Source organism: Aedes aegypti, chromosome 3 (assembly GCF_002204515.2).
Source record: "Aedes aegypti strain LVP_AGWG chromosome 3, AaegL5.0 Primary Assembly, whole genome shotgun sequence".
Classification (NCBI taxonomy): Eukaryota; Metazoa; Arthropoda; class Insecta; order Diptera; family Culicidae; genus Aedes; species Aedes aegypti.
Genome location: NC_035109.1, coordinates 45,540,504 through 45,564,488, shown reverse-complemented (window position 1 = coordinate 45,564,488; position 23,985 = coordinate 45,540,504). Strand labels below are relative to the sequence as shown.

General features: G+C 35.9%; 1 protein-coding gene across 1 annotated transcript; it reads right to left on the bottom strand.

Annotated features, from left to right (window-relative positions):
* Positions 1-7,866: 7,866 nt before the first annotated feature.
* LOC5575634 (protein takeout) lies at positions 7,867-22,325 on the bottom strand. Its single transcript, XM_001655729.2, has 3 exons — positions 22,061-22,325; positions 8,355-8,726; positions 7,867-8,287 (listed from the first exon to the last, which is right to left on the bottom strand). The coding sequence occupies exons 1-3, from the start codon at positions 22,134-22,136 to the stop codon at positions 7,989-7,991; spliced, it is 747 nt and encodes a 248-aa protein (XP_001655779.1). The 5' UTR covers positions 22,137-22,325; the 3' UTR covers positions 7,867-7,988.
* Positions 22,326-23,985: the final 1,660 nt, after the last annotated feature.

The following is a 23,985-nucleotide window of genomic DNA, read 5'->3' as shown; positions in this document are numbered from 1 at the left end:
GGCGAAAAAAAATGTCTTTGATTTTGAGCATAATGCTGACATGACTTCAAGTAAATTCGGAATTGATTTGATATGGACATTGTTTGGATTCGATTTGGAAATCATTCCGATTTGAGTTGGATATGGTTTAAGTTTGAAATTGAAATTTATTTGACTATAATTTGGATTTGATTAGAATTTTATTTGGATTTGATTTGATGTTGATTTCGATTCGACTTGTATTTGATATTCACTTCATATGGATTTGATTTGAAGTTGATTCCGATTCATTGATTTGGTTTGATTGGGATTCGATTTAAATTTCATATGGATTTAAATTGGATTTGAATTCGAAAAAATGTATCTCATTTAAAACTCAATTAAATTAGAAATAATTTATAATTAATTTGAATTTAATTTCGATTCGATTGGGATAGATTCTGATGAAATTTGGTATGATGAATAATTTTCATGAATTTGATTTGGAATTGATTAGGATTTGACGTGAACTAGTTGATTTGGATTTAAATGTGATTTGTAATTGATTTGAATTTAGATTTGAAGTGGATTCGAATTGGCTTGAATTTGATAATTCAATTTGGATTACATTTGGTTTCAATTTGGTTGTGGTTCGAAATGGATTCCCTTTCGTCTTGAATTTTATCTTGACTTGATTTAGATTTGATTTGAATTTGATTCGGATTTCATTTTTCCAAGATTTGGATTTGATTTTAATTCAATTTAGTTTAGGAATTCATTTTATTGTCACAAAAATTCATCTTGCTCATGATTTGAATCAGATTTAGCTTGGAGTTGGTTCGGATTAGATTCCAATAAAGATGCGATTAGCATCTGATTAGGTAGAGTAAAGTGGGGCAAAAGTTCGAGTGGGGTAAGAGTTTCTTTTTAAAATTTCTAGCTCAATTTAAAACAAATCTTATAAATGTCATGGGGGTTCGAATGCTTTTCAAGTAAGAGACTTTCAATCCAAATATCAAAAAAATCGATTGAGATTTGGAAAATTTATAGCTATTTGTTGTTTTTCGACGTGCATATTGTAATTTTTAGTAAAACTTTCGTTGCATTGAACCAATTGAAGATAAAATCTTTTTCAATATTTTATGTAAGGGCGTTTCTAGGCCTATCATAAGGTTGCTTTGAGGTGTATTAATTTTTGCATAAATGCTTGTAAACAAATTTTGGCCCATAGTGGGGCAAAAGTTCGAATCAGCGGGGCAAAAGTTCGACCCATGTATAAACTCACGGAAAAATTTGCAAATTGCCTAAAATCCACATATCTCGAAAACGTATTCAAACAGACTCAAATCAAAAAAGTATACAAACTTACTTTATCGATTCTACGTGTTCCGCAGACCAAATTCTACACATTTTGCTCTAAACCAACTCGATTTTTCACTTCTAGAACGTTTACTTTCCGGATTTACAAAACGACGAAAGTAAGATTTTCAACTTTCGCTACCTAACCTCTACTTTCGCCGCTCCGCTGTATGGAGAGACAAAGTGACTTAACCACGAACCAAAACAAAACACTACTTGAGTCGATTTTACACTGGTACAAAAACGTCGAAAGTAACTGAATAAATCGGCTTATCTTTTTTTTAATAAAATTTTTGTGGGAAATAACAGGAACTCCCTAGTTTTTGAATGCGAGCTTATTGAATGCAAAATTTAAGCAATGTACACGGCGAAAAAATGTCAAAAAGGTGATTCATTTTAAAACAGTTTTAGAAGAAAGGTTTTGATTCTTCTAAATTAATTTTCTCAAATGGAAGTTACTTACGTCGATTTGAAAAAGTAATCGAGATATTATCTTCAAATTTAGTTAAATTTGTCTGATCGTGTGAAAATTGTCACCAAAATTTTACATTTCCACTTAGTTTAGCGAAAAACTGCTATTTTTGAGTATATTACAATTAACCCGGTTTTGGGCAATTTTTCGATGAAAATTTAGTGTGTATTTTTCGTCAAACTTAAGTTTACGGCTGGTGTAAAGTATGACTGTCATAAAAGGATCGATATTTTGTGTTTTAGCCAGCGAACTTTTGCCCCACACTAGATTCGAACTCTTGCCCCACCGGTGGGGCAAAAGTTTGAATAAGACAATCAATTTTGAAACTGTTATAACTAAAAATGGGTAAATATTTTGACACAAATTTGTTCAGCAAAATTAAAGCCAATATGTTGAAGGTTCACTGTATGGTATTTGTTTTGTTTTAACTACTATTGTTTTCCTTGAAAATTTGATTATACCACTAAGGTCGAACTTTTGCCCCACCTTACTCTATTGATTTTGATTTTATTTTTTTTTTCGATTCTGATTTCGTTTGGTTTGATCGATTTCATTTGGATCAATATGAACTTGATTAGAGTTTTGTGCAGATTCAAATTGAGTTAGATTTGGATTTCATTTGGATTTGCTTTGGCTTTGGCTTTGGCTTTGGCTTTGGCTTTGGCTTTGGCTTTGGCTTTGGCTTTGGCTTTGGCTTTGGCTTTGGCTTTGGCTTTGGCTTTGGCTTTGGCTTTGGCTTTGGCTTTGGCTTTGGCTTTGGCTTTGGCTTTGGCTTTGGCTTTGGCTTTGGCTTTGGCTTTGGCTTTGGCTTTGGCTTTGGCTTTGGCTTTGGCTTTGGCTTTGGCTTTGGCTTTGGCTTTGGCTTTGGCTTTGGCTTTGGCTTTGGCTTTGGCTTTGGCTTTGGCTTTGGCTTTGGCTTTGGCTTTGGCTTTGGCTTTGGCTTTGGCTTTGGCTTGGCTTTGGCTTTGGCTTTGGCTTTGGCTTTGGCTTTGGCTTTGGCTTTGGCTTTGGCTTTGGCTTTGGCTTTGGCTTTGGCTTTGGCTTTGGCTTTGGCTTTGGCTTTGGCTTTGGCTTTGGCTTTGGCTTTGGCTTTGGCTTTGGCTTTGGCTTTGGCTTTGGCTTTGGCTTTGGCTTTGGCTTTGCTTTGGCTTTGGCTTTGGCTTTGGCTTTGGCTTTGGCTTTGGCTTGGCTTTGGCTTTGGCTTTGGCTTTGGCTTTGGCTTTGGCTTTGGCTTTGGCTTTGGCTTTGGCTTTGGCTTTGGCTTTGGCTTTGGCTTTGGCTTTGGCTTTGGCTTTGGCTTTGGCTTTGGCTTTGGCTTTGGCTTTGGCTTTGGCTTGGCTTTGGCTTTGGCTTTGGCTTTGGCTTTGGCTTTGGCTTTGGCTTTGGCTTTGGCTTTGGCTTGGCTTTGGCTTTGGCTTTGGCTTTGGCTTTGGCTTTGGCTTTGGCTTTGGCTTTGGCTTTGGCTTTGGCTTTGGCTTTGGCTGGCTTTGGCTTTGGCTTTGGCTTTGGCTTTGGCTTTGGCTTTGGCTTTGGCTTTGGCTTTGGCTTTGGCTTTGGCTTTGGCTTTGGCTTTGGCTTTGGCTTTGGCTTTGGCTTTGGCTTTGGCTTGGCTTGCTTGGCTTGGCTTTGGCTTTGGCTTTGGCTTTGGCTTTGGCTTTGGCTTTGGCTTTGGCTTTGGCTTTGGCTTTGGCTTTGGCTTTGGCTTTGGCTTTGGCTTTGGCTTTGGCTTTTGGCTTTGGCTTTGGCTTTGGCTTTGGCTTGGCTTTGGCTTTGGCTTTGGCTTGGCTTTGGCTTTTGGCTTTGGCTTTGGCTTTGGCTTTGGCTTGGCTTGGCTTTGGCTTTGGCTTTGGCTTTGGCTTGCTTTGGCTTTGGCTTTGGCTTTGGCTTTGGCTTTGGCTTTGGCTTTGGCTTTGGCTTTGGGCTTTGGCTACGGGTTTTGATTACGAGCCGTAACCTTCGGATTACGAACCAAATGGATAACAGACGTTGAAGTCCGATTGTAAAACTGTGTACCCGCATAAACCGGAACAATACAGCCACTGCTTCAGAAACTATCCGTAAACGTTAACAACAATTTGTAAACAGTTTCGTATAACACCCAAAGCAACAATAAACCAACCGTACCGTAAACAATTTTGACAGTTTGGCAAATTGTAATTGAACAGGCGGGGAATAGGCGGTTAAGTTATGTCACCATTTAAAAACGCCGATTTTTGCGAACAAAATTTTTCAATGATAGTATGTGAAACGATCGATATATTATCCATGTTTTACCCAATTCACCGTATTGCAAACTGTAGTTAAATTGTTGACCAATAAAGATGACATAAAACTAGTAATGTATGTATAATGACTCATAAACGGTGGATTATGTTTTTTTTTCAACCCTTTACTATACTGTAATGATGTGCTTGTACCTTATGTATTCTGAACGCACTTCTTGCAAATATTTCTCAATAAAAAATTAACACCATGTTATATTTTTTTCTTTTATTGCATAGCGTAGTGATTTTAGATGCTATGAATAGGGTCCTAAAGCCCTGTCCCAATTTTAGTGCCAAACGCTTAAGTTTAGGCCAAAAACACATGTTTACTCAATTGTATAATGTTTTCCGTTGGTTTAAGCCCAAAAACATTTTTTTAGATTTTGTCACATCCTTTGGCTTGAACTCAAATTTTGGGTGTATTTTGTTTTCCGTGTCCCTTACGAAATGTCAGATAGGAACAACCCCAGTGGTCGAACTAAAACCCCTGTGGTGTTTTTGTCGACTAAGCGAACGTCAAACATGATCTTAAGTGTCAAGGTTCATTTATGGACCAAATTTTTAAATTAAAGTTTAAACATGATATAGCCATTATTTGAGCGGGAAAAATTGCTAAAGTAGTTACAGTAACATGCTTTTTCGTGTTATTAAATAAAAACAAGATTTCATTAAAAATTTTAGGACCCAATTTATTCTATCAAAGCTAAGTTCAGAACACTGTTTTTCTTCTTAAATGGCCACATCGTTTCACCCGGCTGCTCTATTAGACATCGTTCCTCTGTGGATCCTTGAAAGTGTCGTCCATAATGATAGGTTCTACTGGAAGTAACGAAACAAATACAGAATACGAGAATATCGTATAGTTAATAACACTTACCGATCACGTACACGACGGCAATTCCTACATCCTATTGAACATCTCCGGTAAAATTTCCATAAGTGCTGGACACAGCTGCGCAGATAACATTGAGGAATGTTTTTCGAGGAGCGAGGAGCGTTTTGTTTTCACAAGGATACTCGATCCTTGTAACATCGGCACTGACCGGATGGTTGTTGTTGCTCGTTATCGTTTACCCACCGAGAAACCGTTACCATTCTCGTTCAGCACCTTCGTCGTCAGTGGTTCACTATCAAACAGATCCATTCGGCATACAACACTGATTTGAGAGTATCTTCCGACTGATGTTTTACTCTGATTGGCACTGCCCGGAACAAAAATGCAATAAACAAGCGTTTACAATAAATTGCGACTAGTTCTTATCCGAAGAAACGGGAAAAAATTGGCAGATTGCAGATTGGATTTTTTTTCTTTTTTGACTTGCAAAATAAACACAACAACCTGCACGCTAGAAAAATTTAACACAAAGGGTAGTCTAAGTTTTTATATTGCGTTAAACATATTTTTACAAAACTTGTTCAACAAATGTTTATAATGTTAATTTTTCGATTCAGGAAAGTATTGAAAGCTATAAATTATAGCTTAGACCTTATATTAAAAAACTGAAACTTTTCATCATGGGTTTGTAACTTATACACAGCTTTTGTGTTGTTTATTTTTTAAGCGTGTTCAATTTGGAGTGACTCACGAATACCGTTTGCAAAACTGTTAAAAATCAGTTGTATATTGTGATACCAATTATCTCCCCAAAACGTTGTACAATATCTGAACACTTCAATATATTGTTACAGTTTGCTATAGGTTATTCATACCATTCTATATAGTATAAGTATGTAACTCTCATATTGTTCGACGTATTGAAAACTGTTCATGAAATGTTAACCTTTACCGCTACAAGATGTTTATTGTTTGAAATGTATGACGAACTGTATTTTTCTTTGAGGGTAAGCCAATTAATGGTCATTTTGAATGGCAACATAAGTAACAACATCGTGGTGGCGTTGTCATCGCTAAGTTCCCATGACGATGTCAGTGGTGAATATGAAATATTTCAAGATATTGATATTCACCAATGCACAATGGTCGGGCTCCATATAAAGGAGCGGCCAAAACTACCAAAACACTTTTTTGAGATTTTTATGATTTATATCATTTTAAAATATACCTCATGTATTATATTATTATGACTCTTAATTGAAATTTAACTAAAATTAAAATTTATTTGACTTTTATGACGTCAAACTGACTGAAGTCAAAAAATTGAAAAATGTTACAATAAAATCAAGTACAAAATTCATATTTAAGGAATGCAATATTTTCCCAAAGTTACACACTATCTGAAAGCTTATGGTTCAACACTCTTATCGAGCATGAGGATGGAAAAAATATTTGGTTAAAGTTTTCATACTGTTCAATATTACACTTTGGTAATTTTGATGATTTTGAACATGAAAAACAACTCTTGTCGCGTCATGTCGCCGCCATTTTGAATATTGCACTTCAAAATGCATCCTTAGATCTTACAAAAAACGTTTAATTTTTTTGCAGAAATTTGCTGATTTGCAAGTTAGAGCTATATAAATAATTCAATATTTTCATACATTTTGACGATATTTTTCATACAAAGTTGATATAAAATATATTTAACCACTCTTCATACATATTTTGATCAAACTCGTTAAAATACAAACAAAATTTGTGCTTTCAGCCAAATTTGATTGCATTTCTAATAAAAAAACACTTTTTGAAAAAAGTTACGTAATATGTGAATAACCCCTTCTGAAACAATAAAAACACCAAATAACATATTCAGATTACATATTTCATCGATTAAGGCGATAAAACTAGTTTTGGCCAAACTTCGTTTTTTTCGACCATTGTGCAATGATTGACGCCATTTGCTGTGTGGCGGCGCTAGCGAGTTTTAATTTGAATATTTACACAGGTTATCAGAAAATTTTTGTTCTAGCATAAACATCTGTTATCTGTGTTAAAATATTCAGCATCTGGTGATGAGAAATCTGAATGAGATTTCATCCGCTAGGTGGAACTAGTGACAAATTTTATTCAATCATCTGTATCTCAAGATCCTCATCAGCTAGAAGGTTGGTGTCTTCGGCAAAGCTATTCAGCAGATCAAGTGCTTTCTGGTGAAGAAAGGCCCTGAGATTTTTTTTTCCGCTAGTGATAATTTTTATTCAATTGTCTGTATCTCAAGATCCTAATTAGCTAGAAGGTTAGAGTCTTTGGCAAAGCTGGTCAGTAGTGCTATATAGATGAAGAGTCTGATTGAAAATTCCGCTAGGTGACGCTAGTAAAAAGAAATCTTCAATCTTCTCTACCGCTGATTTGGGATGGCCTTTCAAATCCTGATTGGACACATGACCGTAGTAAATCAGCAACAAAATGCAACAGCACTGTTGCTCAAGATCCTTATCAGCTAAAAGGTTGGAGTCTTCGGCATAGTTACTCGGCATATTCAGCTGTATTCGGACAAGTTGTTCAACAGATTAAGAGCTATCTTTTGGAGTTAAATGAAAGGAAATCATAATTTAACAAGATAGCTATACAGGATCAAAAAAAAAAACACGTTTTACAAGTTACAAAATGCCCGGGGGATTACTTAAATTTATCCAGGCTCTCCTGCATAAGGAAAACTACTAATGTACATAATTATTTTATACAAGCAGGAAACGTAAAAATCACTCTTCTCTTGTCACAATATTATGTATGCCACTATAAATTGACCTATTTCGTTCCCGTTTTACCTTATTTGATTTCAAATCAATTTGGATTTCATTTAGCATTGTGATTCGCTTTGAATTTAATTTGGATTTAAATTTCTTCTGGAATTACTACGACTCGATCGAATTTTCTATAGTCGTTCGGATCTTGAGAGGAAAACTTCCTATGAATCATAGAAAATAAAAGCTGTAACACTAGCATATATTCAACATTCCAAAAAAAAGTCACTCAAAACGTACATCACTCAAGGTCGCTTACAATCTCACTGTTCCACACAAATCGCACCGATCCTTTACTGGAACAGTTCGTTGTAAGGCACCTTGTTGAATACGCCCGATATCACCGACTGGAAGATCTTCACGAAGGCATCGATGATGGCCGGTTTCAGTTCCATCAGGATGTCCTGCCAGTTCTCGTTCAGGAACACGTTCATGTTGTCTCCGAGAGCTTTATCGCCGTTGAAGAGGTTGGAGAAGTGCATATGGAACCGGGTCGTGTCGAAGGTGGCCTTCAGCTTGTCCAGCTGGTAGTACTGTTTGCCGTTCCGGTCAACCAGCTTGCCGGTCCACTTCATCTGGATGTGGTTGTTCTCTGCAGAAGATTCGAACGATTTGAATCAATTTGGTGTTTCAAAGGACTCCGCACATGATCAACTCACCCATGGTCATATTGCTCCGGCCTTCTCCCTGGATGGGCAGAATCAGCACCTTGCCGTTGATTTTATATCCACCGACCAGGCTCGTGACCGGCACCAGAATGCCCAGCTCCATCTTGGTGGGGTTGGCGGTGAATCCGTTGGCCTTCTTGACGACGGCCTCCGACAGACCGGTCAGGTCCACGTTCTTGAAGTTGAGCACAATGTTGATCGGTCCGTCGCCACCCTGGACGATGTCCATCTTTTGGATCTTCAGCGGGTCAAGTGAGACCAAGTCGATGGCGGGAATACCGGCGGCATGCTTGGCAAATGTCGCACCGATCCTTTCGAACAGACATTTCTGATCGTCCTTGGGGCAAAGTGTGTAACCGGCGGCTGGAAAGGAACAAAATGGAAATTTGCAAATTAACAATCAGTTCGATGCGCTAGACAAACTTTCCGAACACCATATCGAAGCAGCCTCTAGCCCAGGATCTTTGATTCAAGTGAGGAAGCAAAGAGTGCCGCCTATCGTGGTCAGTTGTTCCGAATTTTGGGGGATTTAGGCAGCAGATCTTGAACTCCGTTAGGGGAATCAAGGTTTCCTTCCAAATCGCAAAGAAAGGAGACTGTCGCGTTTTGCCGGAAACTCTTAAAGATCGCGAACTTCTTCTCAAACATCTTGAAGAGAGGAAGCACAAATGTTTTACTTATGACGACAAAACTGAACGTTTGGTCAAAGTCGTCTTGAAAGGTCTCTCAAGTGACTATAAGTCACCTGAAGAGATCAAAAATGGAATAAATGATTTACTTCGATTTTCCCCAGTCCAAGCAATCATTATGAAAAAGAGAACCCAATCTGGCATTGCTATCGTTCAATCCGTTTGCTTTCCTCCATCAGCAAACTTATTGAAAAGGTCATTTTGAATAGAACGATGGTCCACATAATCGAAAATACAATATTTGCCAATAAACAGTCGGATTCCGCCATGAACATTCGACCATTCATCAACTTTTACGTGTAACAAACTTGATTCGTTTCAACAATTCTGAAGGTTATTCTACTGGTCTTGCTCTTCTAGACAGAGAAAAAGCATTCGACAGTGTTTGGCATGAAGGCTTGATCGTAGAATTCAAAAACTTTAATTCTCCAACATACATTGTTAGAATAATTCAAAGTTATCTGTCAAATCGTACACTTCAGGTTAATTATCAGAACTCAAGGTCTGAAAGACTTCCTGTAAGAGCTGGTGTTCCTCAGGGCAGCATTTTGGGACCAATATTATACAATATTTCCACACCTGACTTACCTGAATTACGTCAGGGATGTCAAAAATCCTTGTTTGCTGATGACACAGGCCTCTCCGCCAAAGGACGAAGGCTGCGTGTCATCTGTAGCAGTTTGGATTTTTTTTTTTTTTTCATACATGCAAAAATGGAAGATTTAATGCTAATGCTTCCAAAACTTAACTAATAATATACCCACATAAACCAAAAGCTCTTTATTTTAAACCTTCAAGTAAATATGTTGTCACGTCGAGAGGGGTTCCAATAAATTGATCAGATAACGTTAAGTATCTAGGGCTCATGCTAGATAAGAACTTAACTTTCAAAAACCACAATTTTCTATTGTCACGATTAATGTGTTAAATATTTAGGTTAATTTAGGTTAAGTAAATTGAAAATTTCTCTTGTAAACAGGTGAAATCAACTCACCTGTAAAAATTCTAAACTGCTACGGCAAATGAAATGTAACATGTTGTTAACAAAATATTGATAAAAGCTTAATTTAGTTTTACCAAATTAGGATAATAGTGTTCTCCAATACAGAACACCTGGATATAAGAAAGGAATGTAATGTTTGGAATAATATTAATAAAGAATTAATAAAAAAAAATCAATGTACAACACTCATACGAACAAGAGCAATGCATCGCTAGAACTGCGTTTGTGCGTAGATTCATATATAAAGGGAAACAACAGTCAGTTTCTCTTGGGTAGTCTGCTTTCATACAGGATCAAGGGGAAGAAACCACCAGTTCGGTTTGACAACAAAACAATGAGTGATCAGTTCTCTCATTCCCCACGACTGGAATGATATCTAATAATACTCATTTCCAGCTAAATACAGTTCAGTCCGAGAAGACTGCCAGTGGAGAAGAAGAAGCAAAAGAAGAAGAATCAACATCAACCACCATCATATTGCAGGGGCGTTCAACCACAAATTTGTTGGAAAATACCATAGACAATATGGTGCCCGTCTCGCGTTAGCGAAGAAAGTATCTGTATGATTGTATTGTCGACTACCTTTTGCCCTCGACGAGATAATATTTCGCAAACAAAGGGTAGTGAATCTCTAATTCACAGCCTCCTTTCAAAAAAGTGGGATTAAAAATTGTAACTAAACGTGGCATAGATAGGGTGTTCCTTTAGAATATGCGCATCCTTCCCAGAGTAAAATGGGTAATATTGAAAATCGCATAGAATCATTTCTACACAACATTTCTGTACTAAGTATACGCAGCTCAAAAAAAGCATACTTGTTATTAACAATCAAAGGGATGACCTGTTAGACCTGTTCCTAGATCAAATATCGGCTATGTAAGCAACAGCTGGTAAGATTTCGACTAAAAGCAATCAGCTCAATAAAATGGAAGCTTTTAATTTAAAAAAAAAAATCTATAGGAGAACATTTCATGAAAAAAAGCCTTGCTCTACGTTGTACGCTAATGCAATAACAATGTAATAATTCATTCGTTGAATCGGATGTGTGAAACAATTCCCATCAATGACTAATCTAACAAAAAAACAAACAATTCATCCTGAAATAATATGTTCAAGTAGATCATATGAACGTAGAAAAAAGAGTTGAATCCCGATGCAGCGTAGATTGTTACGCCCTTCGCCCTTAAACTTCACACGATCAACACCAACACCCGTCACTTATTGTTACGGCAAGTAAGGTGCAAAAAACAAGACAAACCCTCCTTGCTCTATGACCAGGGTTCTGCGAATTAATCAAGATGATAAATCTCCGGACGGAACAAATGGTCGTCGTCGGTGTATGAATGCTGTCTGTACATTTGAGAGCAATCTGGGCAAACAACGCATTTAGTGCATCACTGAATAATAATGGTTGTTGTTTATCATATGAACAGACGATGTTCATTTGATTTTATGAGTTGAGGAATACCTACATTAGGGACGTTCCGATACTTCCGATATATCGGAGTATCGATATTTTGCTTTCGATATTCGATAATTTGGTATCGATATTTCCTATTCAATATATCGGTGGTATCGATATTTTCTTCCGATATATCGTACATTAATATAAGGAAAACAATTGTAGAGTTAAATCTCGTTAATAAAGATAATAAAAACAAATTGTAAAGTTTTCTTCATGCATAATTCAATTTATGTACCGTAAATTCGGGTGAAATTGATCATCATGTTACACAATTTTATTCTTACTAATAGAGCACCAAAATCAATAAATCTTGTAGTAAATGAACGTTGTTTGTCTCAACTATTGTCGAATTGTATGTTGTGACGTTTTTTCTGTTAAAGAATGTTTATTTCTATGGAAATAATGTAAAAATGCAAAATCGTGTTCGGGCGGGTATTCGAAGACTTCCATAAACTTCTAATGCTAAAAAAAGATTTGAACACGGTACCATTCTCGAAGCTTGTGAGTTTGAAAATATATATCCCCAAAACTGATTTTATAATCAAAATTTGTACCAAATTGCTCATTTTGTTGAAATAATTGAATTCCTGTTAGATGTTTGAAAATTCCTTTGTAAATTGCCTACATTTAGGCGTATTCTGCTGTATTTTGCAGCTTAATTATTTAAAATTTCCATAAATATTCATTTGTTAAGAATTGAGAAAGTATATTCGGATTCAGTGAGCTCAAATTAAGAAAGTTGAGTTGTTTTCGAAACCAATAATTATTGTATTGATAAGTGATCAATTTCAGCCCAAAATGGGATTATCCCGATTTTTTATTTGTGAGATAATTTTTAACACTAAAATCACATTTGTTAGAAAATTTCGGTACATGAGTCAATAAGACTCACCATCGTACTCGTTTTCCTGTATAAAGTTTTTTGGCATAAACAACAGTATTGAAAACAGATCAGAAAAACAATAAAAATGATCAATTTCACCCGAAATTATGGTATTTAAAAAAGTAGTCACCGTTCGAATTGTACTACAATGTATCGTAACAGAAGATGTTTATGTCCATATCAGTCAAAACACCAATAATCTTGAGTATTCAAAGATTTTTTTTAGAATCTTAGAAGATTAACCGGCAGCTCTCTAAGCGATTTAGGAATTATATCATATGATATTCCGATATATCGAAATTTTGATTCAATATATCGGTGGTATCGATACTTTGATTCGATAATCGTATCGAATCAAATATCGATACTTTGCAATATCGGAACGTCCCTAACCTACATTACTAGCTTTACTGTTTTCAATTCAATTACAGATTTTCATTAAATAAAATGACCGCCCATCATTCATTACAACAACATTTTTTCATTTGAGGTTGCATGAATTGTTCGCTAAATATTTCTGAGACGACTAGGGTGTTTTATGTATTTTGGACAGAGCGTTACGCGTATATGGCCACCTTCATTTGATTTTGCCGTAAATGGCCAAATTATATACGCGTAACGGTCTGTCCAAATTACTTTGATCACCCCAAGTCTCCTAAAGAACAGCTGCTTTTAAAAATAATTATCAGAATAAGATTTGATCACCATTAAGAATGGTTATTGAAAGCGGAAGCTTTGAACCAAATTGATCATAATTGAGAAGAATAAAACCAATAGATTTGAGTATTGTAGCTTTTAATTCTGCCCTGATTGGTAATCTATCGACAGGTACGCGTATTTCGACTACCACTTGCAGTCCTCTTCAGTGTCAGTTATTCACATCCACTGACACACACTGGGGCAGATCGATGTTTCGACCTCTAGTACTCTAGATATGCACCCTAGAGGTTTGGTGTTTTCGACAAAGTGTTTTGAAATAACTTGTACTATATTTCGACACATTCAGATTTGATCTAGATAAGTGAAAACTGATCTAGATCAGTTTTATCTTTTGATAGGAGCGTCCTAGCAAAAAACTTTCTTCTGCAAAGTTGTTGATTGAGGCATTTTTGACATTTCTTCGGAAAAACACTTACACTCTATCACTGACGTGGATTACGATGTATAACAATTTAGTAAAAACAGTCAAACAATCGATTTTGACCATTTTTTCATAAAAAAAATATAAAAAAAAATTTTGTCATCAAGTATTAGAAGCTTAACTATAACAAAGTAAATTTACATTATTTACTAGCAAAATTTTCAGATTTAATTATATTTTTGGTACAAACAGTCTAAAAATAGTGTTTTATAAAATCCAGGATAACTCATGAAGCGGCAGCTAATTTTTTGTATACGACTAGCCAAGAATATAAGTTTCATTGTCGCGAAGAAAGAAAAGTGGGGCCACGTGGGGCTTTTTTGGTGTTGTGGTTTGAAAATTTGATGAAAATATGTTAAAAAATGCTTATATTTGTGAAACTTTTCATGAATTTATATTTTTCAAATGTATTTCTGAAACATATTGCATGTTGACGAAGTGTTTTGAAGAAGTCATCTCTAAACTATCCAAAATTGGCAAATTTTACGTTACGTAATATTTGGGGCCTTCCTTAGTCGAGTCGGTAGAGTCCGCGGCTACAAAGCAAGGCCATGCTGAAGGTGTCTGGGTTCGATTCCCGGTCGGTCGAGGATCTTTTCGTAATGGAAACTTCCTTGACTTCCCTGGGCATAGAGTATCATCGTACCTGCCACACGATACACGAATGCGAAAATGGCAACTTTGGCAAAGAAAGCTCTCAGTTAATAAATGTGGAAGTGCTCATAAGAACACTAAGCTGAGAAGCAGGCTCTGTCCCAGTGAGGACGTTAAAGCCAAGAAGAAGAAGAATATTTGAATCATCCCAAAGAAAACAAAATTCTATTCTGATTATCAACGCGTGCAGGACAATTTGTTACTGGTGGCTTTTCATACCGTTTTGATTCAAATTCCGGACACTCCAGTTTGTATGGGAAAGGTTTCAATTGAAATGTTTCATAGTTTACCATTCAAAAGTTCCCAACTATCAGGCGCGTTTTAATAAGGATTTTAAACAGCAACCCATGGAAATTTATAATGCGCAACTAGTTTTTACGTTGCTCTTACGAATGCGAGAGTTTAATTATAATTTAACTAGGTATTTAAGTTTTGCTTTTCGTGAGCTGTCTGGAATTCAAAACAAGATATCCGTGAAATGAAGCAAGAGTGAGGTTGCGTCCGGAATAAGAATCATGGAGAGATAATTAATTTATATATATTTTAGGTAATTCAAGCTTTGAAACCCAAATCTTCGCCAACCGTTCAGAAGTTAAGTGTTTTAAAAATCTGATAATGCACAGGTATCGTACAATATATTTCAATTTATATCCGTAATGTGAATAAAAACAGTACTCATGTTGGGTGCACTAGAGCAGTGAGCTCGATTTCGCGCACGGGGTCATCTACGTCTAATACCTTCAGGGCCGTTGGGGGACCACTTAGCGTCCACGTACGGACTTAAAATTTTACCTGATTTTTTTTCTTATCAAATCGAGTACTTTACAATGACGAACTTATAACACTTCACATTTTCGAAAAATAAGGGACGGCCTACTGAATGTACTTTAAATTTACACGATATCTTTAGCTGAAAATTAAACGTGATGCTGTAAAAATGTATTTGATTTACTTTTACCATACCTTTCTGATTACGCTACATTGAAATTGTGACTTATGTTCAATGACTATGTGACCAATAATAGTATGAGGAGTGTACTTTGGCTACAAACGCGTAACTTCTGAGTTATTTATATTTGATCGACAATTACTACAGATGAGTCACAGACATCTACTCGATTTATAAAACAGGCCCCTAAAGAACTTTTTTACTTCGCTTATTTAACAAGTGACCATTATCAGCGGGATTAAGATTTATGATATTTCAATAATTTAAAAAAAAATTGACTCCTAATATTTCAACTGATAAAATACTTGTAATTTCATGCTGTCAATAATAGATTACAAGCTACAATTTCACAGTTAGGTATTGTTTACGCAATTCAACAGTCCTAAATCATTAATGAGTTGGTTTGTTCTGTCTTGGCGAGAGTTTCGCGAGATCTGGTGGAATCAAGAGATGCATGGAGATTTTTTTCAAATCTTATGAAAATATTTTTAGATGGTTCTCGAAGAAATCATCTTCATTACATTTCTTTCACAAATCGTTGCCTTCTCAACTCTCCGATTTTATGTTGTATTTTGTGAAATTTGGCTCTTGGAAAAATTTGGTTGACTTCTGGCAAGATTCTTAATAGACTTTTTGAAAATCTTTTGATTTATAATGAAGACTTCCAAAAACTTACATTTCAAAAACATTCAATTTTTAGGGGTCCGCGAGATATTTGTCAAAATTTAAAGCTTCAAAAAGGTTGGACCCACTGTTTTAAATAAAGTTTCTGCCATAGACACCGTGCATGATGAAGAAAGTTCCTGAAGAAAACAATTCAATTCAACGGATGGGGAACTCATGTTTGCTATTATTCAGCGCCATGTTGAATTATGGTCCATTGAACCTCTGCAAAAATCTCAAACAAAATTTGCTCAAAAAGAAAATTTTTGTACAGCAAATTTCTTCATTTATTCTATCCCTTTACCCCGAATGCCATTAATTCGAATGCCATTTCCCCGAATACTAAGTTCCACGATCCACAACCCCGAATGACATTTCCCCGAATTCCAATATCATGGGGAAAGGACATCAATGTCATCATGTCAAGATAATTGTAAATACAGGGAAATAGCATTCGGGGAGATGTAATTCTGGGTAATGGTACATTCAAGGTAATGAAATGAGGGCACGGTGTCTTTTTCATGTAACTTTATAACAAAAAAATCGGCAAGTCTCAAAATTGGACCAGTGAAAGACAAGACCTTCCTCTTTCATTTGCTGCTAAAATAGAAACAATCCATGGGGGGGTCTAGTGCAATTTTTTTTAATGTTGTTGTTTGTAATATCATTTGAAATGCACCGTAAATTCATAAATTTTGGTGAGGTGAACTGTTGAAATGGATTTTGATGAAAGTGTTGCAAAAATCTAGTGTCAATATATTGTACGTTATATTCTAGACAGCTCTAGACCTAAATTTAAATTTAAATTTTCGGGTTGCCTCTTTTGCTTCCATTGTTGAAATTTGCACTGCTTTTAAAACTAAGTACAGTTAACTCTCCCTTACTCGATATTGAAGGGACCATCGAGTTATGGAGGTATCGAATTACAGAACACAAAACCAGTGCAATTGCGAAGGGACCATCGAGGTAGCCATGAAAACCAACTTTTACTATGGTTCTCTAACTCGATGTCGAGATACGGAATATCGAGTAAGGGAGAGTTAACTGTATGTCAAACGACCTCCTTTCAATTTTTATTTGTAACTCAAGAGCAATATTCATCTTTCTGGCTTGGTTTAGGAACAAGCGATCGAAAGACAAAAGGTCGAAAGGACAATAAGCCGAAAGATAAAAGGAAGATAAGACAAATGGTCAAAAATGCAAAAGGTTAAAAGGACCAAAGGTTGAAAGTGGTTTGCATTATGAGAAATTAAATCATTTTTGAAAGAAGATTTTTGACCTTTCATCCCCTCTTTATTCCTCTTCGATCTTTTGCTCTTTCGACTTTATGTCATATACTCTAGAAAATTGACAAGTTTACATTTGTGCCACACATGAGAGACGCAATATATCATTTCATAAATCCAATATTCCAACCCAATTGCAATAGCAATGCAATGTTGACAGTATTGTCCATGTGTTTGTTGTGAGAATTGACAGAACATTGCTTTTGTTTGCGATGGAAAATCAAACAGAATTGCTGACAAATCTCGATAACTTATTGAAATAGTCTCAAGTCAGAAAAGTAACCAATCTTACTTTAGCGATCCTACGTGTTTCGCAGACGAAATTCTAAGCGTTCCGCTCTAAACCAATTCGATTTTTCACTTTTAGAACGGTTTAATTTCGGATTTACAAAACGGCGTAAGTAAGATTTTCAACTTTCGCAACCTAACCGCTACTTTCACCGCTCCGTTGTATGGAGAGACAAAATGACTTAACCACGAATCAAAACAAAACACTACTTGAGTCGATTTAACACTGGTACAAAAACGTCGCAAGTAACTGAATAAAATGGCTTATCATTTTGTAATAAAATTGTCGTGGGAAATAATAGAAACTACCTAGTTTTCGAATGCGAGCTGATTGAATGCAAAATTTAAGCGATGTATTGTTCGTTTAGTTGAGGAATAGATTCTCGTGCATATTTTTAGCGTGGAAAAATAAATACTCACACGTCAGTTTATATGGCACTTTCATAGAAGCAAGCACCTTGCATTCAATGTACAATCCAACATGATGCGTTACATGTGCGTTACTTGTTGGTTTTGTTAGCTACGACGCCATCCAATATATGGCAAACATGGTGGGAGAATATTTTAGTGTGACAAAATTATTTAGGTGTGAGTCTATTTGAGGGCAAAATCCTCAATACACGGCGAAAAAATGTTAAAAAGTTGATTTATTTTGAAACAGTTTTAGAAGATAGGTTGAGATTCTTCTTAGTTAATTTTCTCAAAACCGTATGGAAGTGACTTACGTCGATTTGAAAAAGTAATCGAGAAATATTCTCAGATTAGCGGCCAGTCTAGGGCTGAAAATCTCTTAAATAAAGATAAGAATATTAATATAATGCTGATGAATATACACTTCCTTTTTAAATTGATGGTAGAAAAGGTGCAAATGAATTCATAGTAACATCGATAGGTTTCATTAATAACAAATCTACCTGTGAAAGATTGATCATGTGATCGCAACATTTTGCTTAGAGATCTCAATAAGTGCTGTAATGTTCAGTTGTAGCATAGTTTTATAAGAGTTGTACGGAATTCTAAAGTAATTCATAAAACAAATAAATTCAATCCACTTCGAAAATCTTACTCAGTATCTTTACGATTTTGCTAGCTGAATAACGAAATCATACGAAGCTTTAACAAAAATATCAGGTTAATTTTAAAAGTCACTCCCGAAGGGGCCATTCAAAACTTTTGTTTCCGCATAAAAAAAATGTTCCTACAAAAAAAATACCTTATTGTCAGAATACGTCAAATTGATAGATTATTTCAATCAAAAGTTACAATGATTTGAATTTTGAAATGGGTCGAAAACGACTCAAGGTCCTTACTAAAGTTAAGTTAAATCCCAAACTCCGTAAAAAAAATTAAAAAAAATATTGTTCTAGACTCCCCGACCGATTATTTTCGTTTTGGTTGCAAATGAAAGGGGACAATCATGGCTTTCTTGAGTCAAAATTTCAGACATGCCGATTTTTTTGTTTTGAAATTGCTCTACGAAACACACCGTGAGGGGTGATATCATTCGGAGAAATGACATTCGGGGTAATGGGGTAGAATCAAAAACATTTTGGTGTCATGATTGCCACGTAAAGAATACCAAGCGATATTTGTTTTATTGCGATTTGGTTTCCTAGGATCAGAAGACACTGAACACATTTTTTATGCTATTATGTGCACTGAGGCAAAACAAACTTAATAATTTAAGCGTTCAATGAAACCATAATTTGGCTGGTTCACCGTGTTTTTATCATTGAATATTTCACTACAGTAAATACATGACATTAATCAGAAACAGGGTACCCTATTCTTAGAAAATTAACTATCATTGATCAAATTATGAGCACAGGTAGAGTTTGTTCTCACGATATCTGCAGCAGCGAATTTATAGGGCAAACGCTTCCTTAGTGGAGGTAGCTCCAATAGTGGATTTAGTGTGTTTTGACATGTTTTGCCTAGGGTAAAAGTACTGGTTTTGGCCAGCCTAAGAGAAAATGTCAATAAAAACTGAATAGGAAGCCGTATTCATACAACAAATCTTGAATTGCGGCCCACCGAGATCGAAACTGTCGGATCCCATGTGCAACACTCAAGCCCAACCACCTCCCCCTCCATCTCAGGAATACAACGCACAGTTATAACAGTTCATGGCTTCACAATTCGAATTTCGGGGAAATGAGTCTGGTCAACACTGATCAAAAGTGTTAAGGTTCATGTTTGGAAACATTTTCAAAATTGAAGTTCAAAAGTTTAAATAACAACAAGAATTCATTGAAAATTTTAAGATCCAATTGTCACCCCACGCTACTTGTAGAATAATTCCATATATTGTATTAGGTGTCCATATGTGAAAGTTCTTACAAATCACAAATCACAAGTGGAAAACCAATCGAAAGTCTTAGTGAATTTCTTTCAACAAATATAATGTAATTTTACATGACTTATTATTTATACATATATTAACAAAAGCGACGTGTCAAACATTTATTGCTGTGTCTAGAAATGGTCTTCTGATATATCAATGATCATAGTTTATGTGTAAAGTTCACTATGGTAGATCTGTAAGTTACCGTTGGTACAGATTTTCATATTTAATCACAGTTTTCTCAAAGAAAAAAAAAACAAAAATAATGCGGTTTATGTGCATTTTTCAATGTTTTGTACCAAGCATATTAATAATTTGTTGAGCTACAAAAGTTTTAACATAACTATACAAATAAATTTTATGTTTTGCTTTTTCTTGTGTTTTTGATGACAAACGGCAAGAATTATTGAGCAATTGAAATTAAAATTGCTGTTGCAAGTTACCCTACAAAGGGTAGCCCAAAAGCGCTTGAACAAAAACAATTTGTTTACCTAGTACTTTTGAACTCTGTTAAATACTGTAACTGTTAACAATCACATTCCATGACATATTTATTCCGTTTGTGTGGTGATAGGAATGATTTACAGTTTGGTTGTTATACGATCAAACGTGTGATATTATTTCCACCTCCAACAAACCAATTGAAACAGAAACAATACTAAAATATACGCCATAATCTTCATTGGCCAAGGAACATGGGGGGGGCGGGTGTAAATGAACTATTCTTATGTGTTGTACAAATAAAGTTCCGATCATTTCGGGACCAATTCTACCAAACTACTGCTCCTACGTTCACTGCATGAATCGCCCCATAAAGTTTCTGTCTTTTTTGTAGTGAACTGACATATTCTACTGCCTCCTATAGGTACATCCTATTTAAACTCACAATCCCCCTCAGTCAACTAGCATCTGATTCTAAATCTGAATCTACAATTCGAATCCGACTCATTCATCATCATTGAGAAATTCAGGACAATTGAATAAATGACGTATGGGACATTTTTATAAGTCCCAAAACAATACTGAAAAGTGCTACCTTTCGATACTGATATTAGTAGAACTTTTCAGCACTGTTTCATTCGGTAGCAAAAGTAGGCCGTTATGTTGTCCATTATCTTGATAAAAAGTAGGCTCATTTGCAACGAAATTGCAAAACGTTGGTTTTCTTGGCTACCTTGATGGTCACTATGATTGCAGTTGCACTGGTTTTGTGTTCTGCAATTCGATACCTCCCTAACTCGATGATGCCTTCAATATCAAGTTATGGAGAGTTGACTGCAGAAGCATTGTTATAATAGGCCTCGCAACGCCTCGAAAAGCAGATTAAAACCCAATAAATAGCCATAAATTTTCCGTTTCTCTTACGAGTGAAATCTCTGACTTGAGCAGCATTTGGAACCATTATGAGTGATCATGATATTTATAACATTAAATTGAAATTGTGCTAGCAATCTTGAAAAGAAACTTTGGCCCACTCTTCTGTAATCATGAAATTTAGTTCTAATATGGTTTCAATAGTCGATATCGACCCATGGACGTTTGACTGTTGAAACAAAATTTCAAGGTTACTATACTGCCCATAACTGCATAATTGTAACATTCGACAAAAGTAGGCATTGAGTAAATGGAATACCAAGTGTGCATTTTATTGCAGTGAGGGAGGAAACTAAAATTAAAAAAAATACCAGGAACTCAAAAATGCTTATTTGAGGCTGATATTGTGTACAACTCATATCGCATACTAGAGGAATAATCAGAAAATAATTCTGATAGAAATTACGAGGCTCATTTATAATCTTAATGTGACTGTTATGCGGTTATAATTACCAATGTGACAAAACAACTTGTTTTTTTTTTAATTTTCTAGAACAATCTCACAGATTTCATTGAGTTGATCGAAAGTTTTTATCATTTGATCACTCTCCATGGTATTAACTCCAATTTGCCAAAAATGTCGAATGTGACTGTTATGCAGTTATGGGCAGTATAATGGTCCTTCTAAAATCCTTCCAAAGGAGTTCTATTCCGTTACTCGATATTTTTATGAGTCGTTGGTCCCTTTAATATTAACTCATGGAGAGTTGACTGTATCAAACACAAAAAGAGAATATTTTCGGCTCCGTAGAGCGTTACACACAATTGAGCCTAAAATAAACGAAGTGGATAAAACAACTCTCACTATCACTACCAATGTGCTATATTCCGTTTTCACACGTCTTCACTGATTCCCAAAGAACAACATAAATTTATAATTATTCACATCTACCGGTTTCCCAAATCACACATAAATTTGTGGGTCCATTCACACCGTATTTTCGATTTCAATACGTACGGAATTGCGCTGCGTAGGTTGTCGCCAACGCCGCCATCAGCAGCACAGCAACTGTTCCACTAACCATGACCTTCATTGGAACGGAAATTTGCGATTTTCTTTTCGCACCAGGAAAAAAAAGTCCTAATTCTTCAACGAAGAAGGTGATTCCCCGCACGATTCACAAAAACAAAAACCAACACGGAACGGAAACTGGAGAACTCGCGAGCTCTAGGTAGAATGTTAACCGGCAGAACGTTGCCTGCGAAGTAAGGCGTTAGAACCGAGTGGGGTATGTTTTATATTTATACAAGGAATAGAACGAGACCGGTTGACGCGATGCCCCGGTGGAAGCCTGGCGGCCTGGCGGATCAGTTAAAGGTATAAGATAAACAGTGCGAAATTGATGTGTGACGTGTGAACGAGTCGCGTCTGCCCCAAGGAGAACCTGTGGCTGCTGGACGATAAGCGGTCACGGTGATCTCCAGAGCAATATTAAAAAAAAAAAAAAAATAATAATAAATAACTATCAAAATTCCAAACATTATATTGTTTGGGGAGACATCCAGTACCGGACAACACCCAATACCAAACATTATCGAAATATGGGAAAACGGCAGAATTCATTTGATGAGTGCTCTTCAGGATATTTCTCAATTCAATACCCTGATCGTCTTACTTGTTTTTTCTCTTCTAGAAAACCTTCTATGATTGATTTGGTCTTAACCAACTCTAGTCGCCTTTGTAGCCAACTGGTTACTCATGCTGAATTTGATTCTGATTATGTCCCTGTTACATTTCAAACATCCCATGAAGCGATTCTCAATCCTTTCACTTTCAATTATTATTTAAAAGCCGATTTGAATACATATGAAACATACATCGATAGTAATCTTAATGTTAACATTTATTTGCTAACAAAACTTGATATTGATAATCCTCTCGAAACTTTAACTAATTCCGTTATTGAAGCATTGCATTACCAAAATGTGAAGTGATTATAAATTGATCCGTGATTATAGACGATGATCTTAACCTCTCTACCGGCAGCTTAAATTTTTACCGCAAAAATATATTCAAATTGCGATAGCATTTTTGTTTCTCAATATTTTTGCAATTTGTATCACAAGCCCTCAGAGAACTCTTTTAGTTTGAGAACATGTGTTGATATTAATAATTGGTTATCTGAATCCGAAGATATTCCAAAATTCCTTGGGGGACCGACGCGTAGCCATAACCCACGTAAATATCTCAGGCTACAGATTTTTAATCGTATTCGGATATTCACTCCACGGAATAATACCTTCATGCGAGTAAGTTGTGAAAAAATGAAGTAATTTGGTGCAGCCGTCTTTGAGTAATGAACATTTGTGTTTCTGGTACCACGCCGGACAAATAAAGATCTTGAAAACTCCAAAAAAGCTAATATCGTAATTTTCAGATTTCTGAACCGATTTGTATGTTTTTTTTTTTCACAGTGACTCTTTATTACCTGGCATTGTAAAAGATATTATAGTACAAGATAGAGATTGTCGCTAGTGTTCCCATTGCTTGCCTTGGCGAACCATCCTTGCATCTGGTGGGTACATAACTGTCAAGTTCAAAAGCGAATGTGTTAAGGCCACGCATTTTGTTACTCTACAGCAATTACTTTGAAACTCCGCTTACGCTCCTGTTTACGACACAAATCTCATTCGGTAATGAAAATATGCATTTAATATTAGTTTTAATTAATTGGTATACAATTTTCTTAAAGAAAGAAAACAAATTATCTCTTTATATTGCTATTTTTGTGACGATTTGTGTTTTTGAAAACGGCGCGCAGCAGTGGCAGTGTAAACATTTGGACTCTACACATTTTGACCTTAAAGGCGGCAGCGGAGCTGTCCCGTGTTTTGCTACTCTTCTTCAGACACGATTAACAAGATCCACGCAGCGCATGTGTT

Coding starts and splice junctions, on each gene's coding strand:
- LOC5575634 (XM_001655729.2), bottom strand. CDS start 22,136: ATGAAGGTCATGGTTAGTGGAACAGTTGCTGTGCTGCTGATGGCGGCG. Junction 8,727..22,060: donor AACCTACGCAGCGCAATTCC/GTACGTATTGAA, acceptor GTTCCTTTCCAG/CCGCCGGTTACACACTTTGC. Junction 8,288..8,354: donor CCGGAGCAATATGACCATGG/GTGAGTTGATCA, acceptor AATCTTCTGCAG/AGAACAACCACATCCAGATG.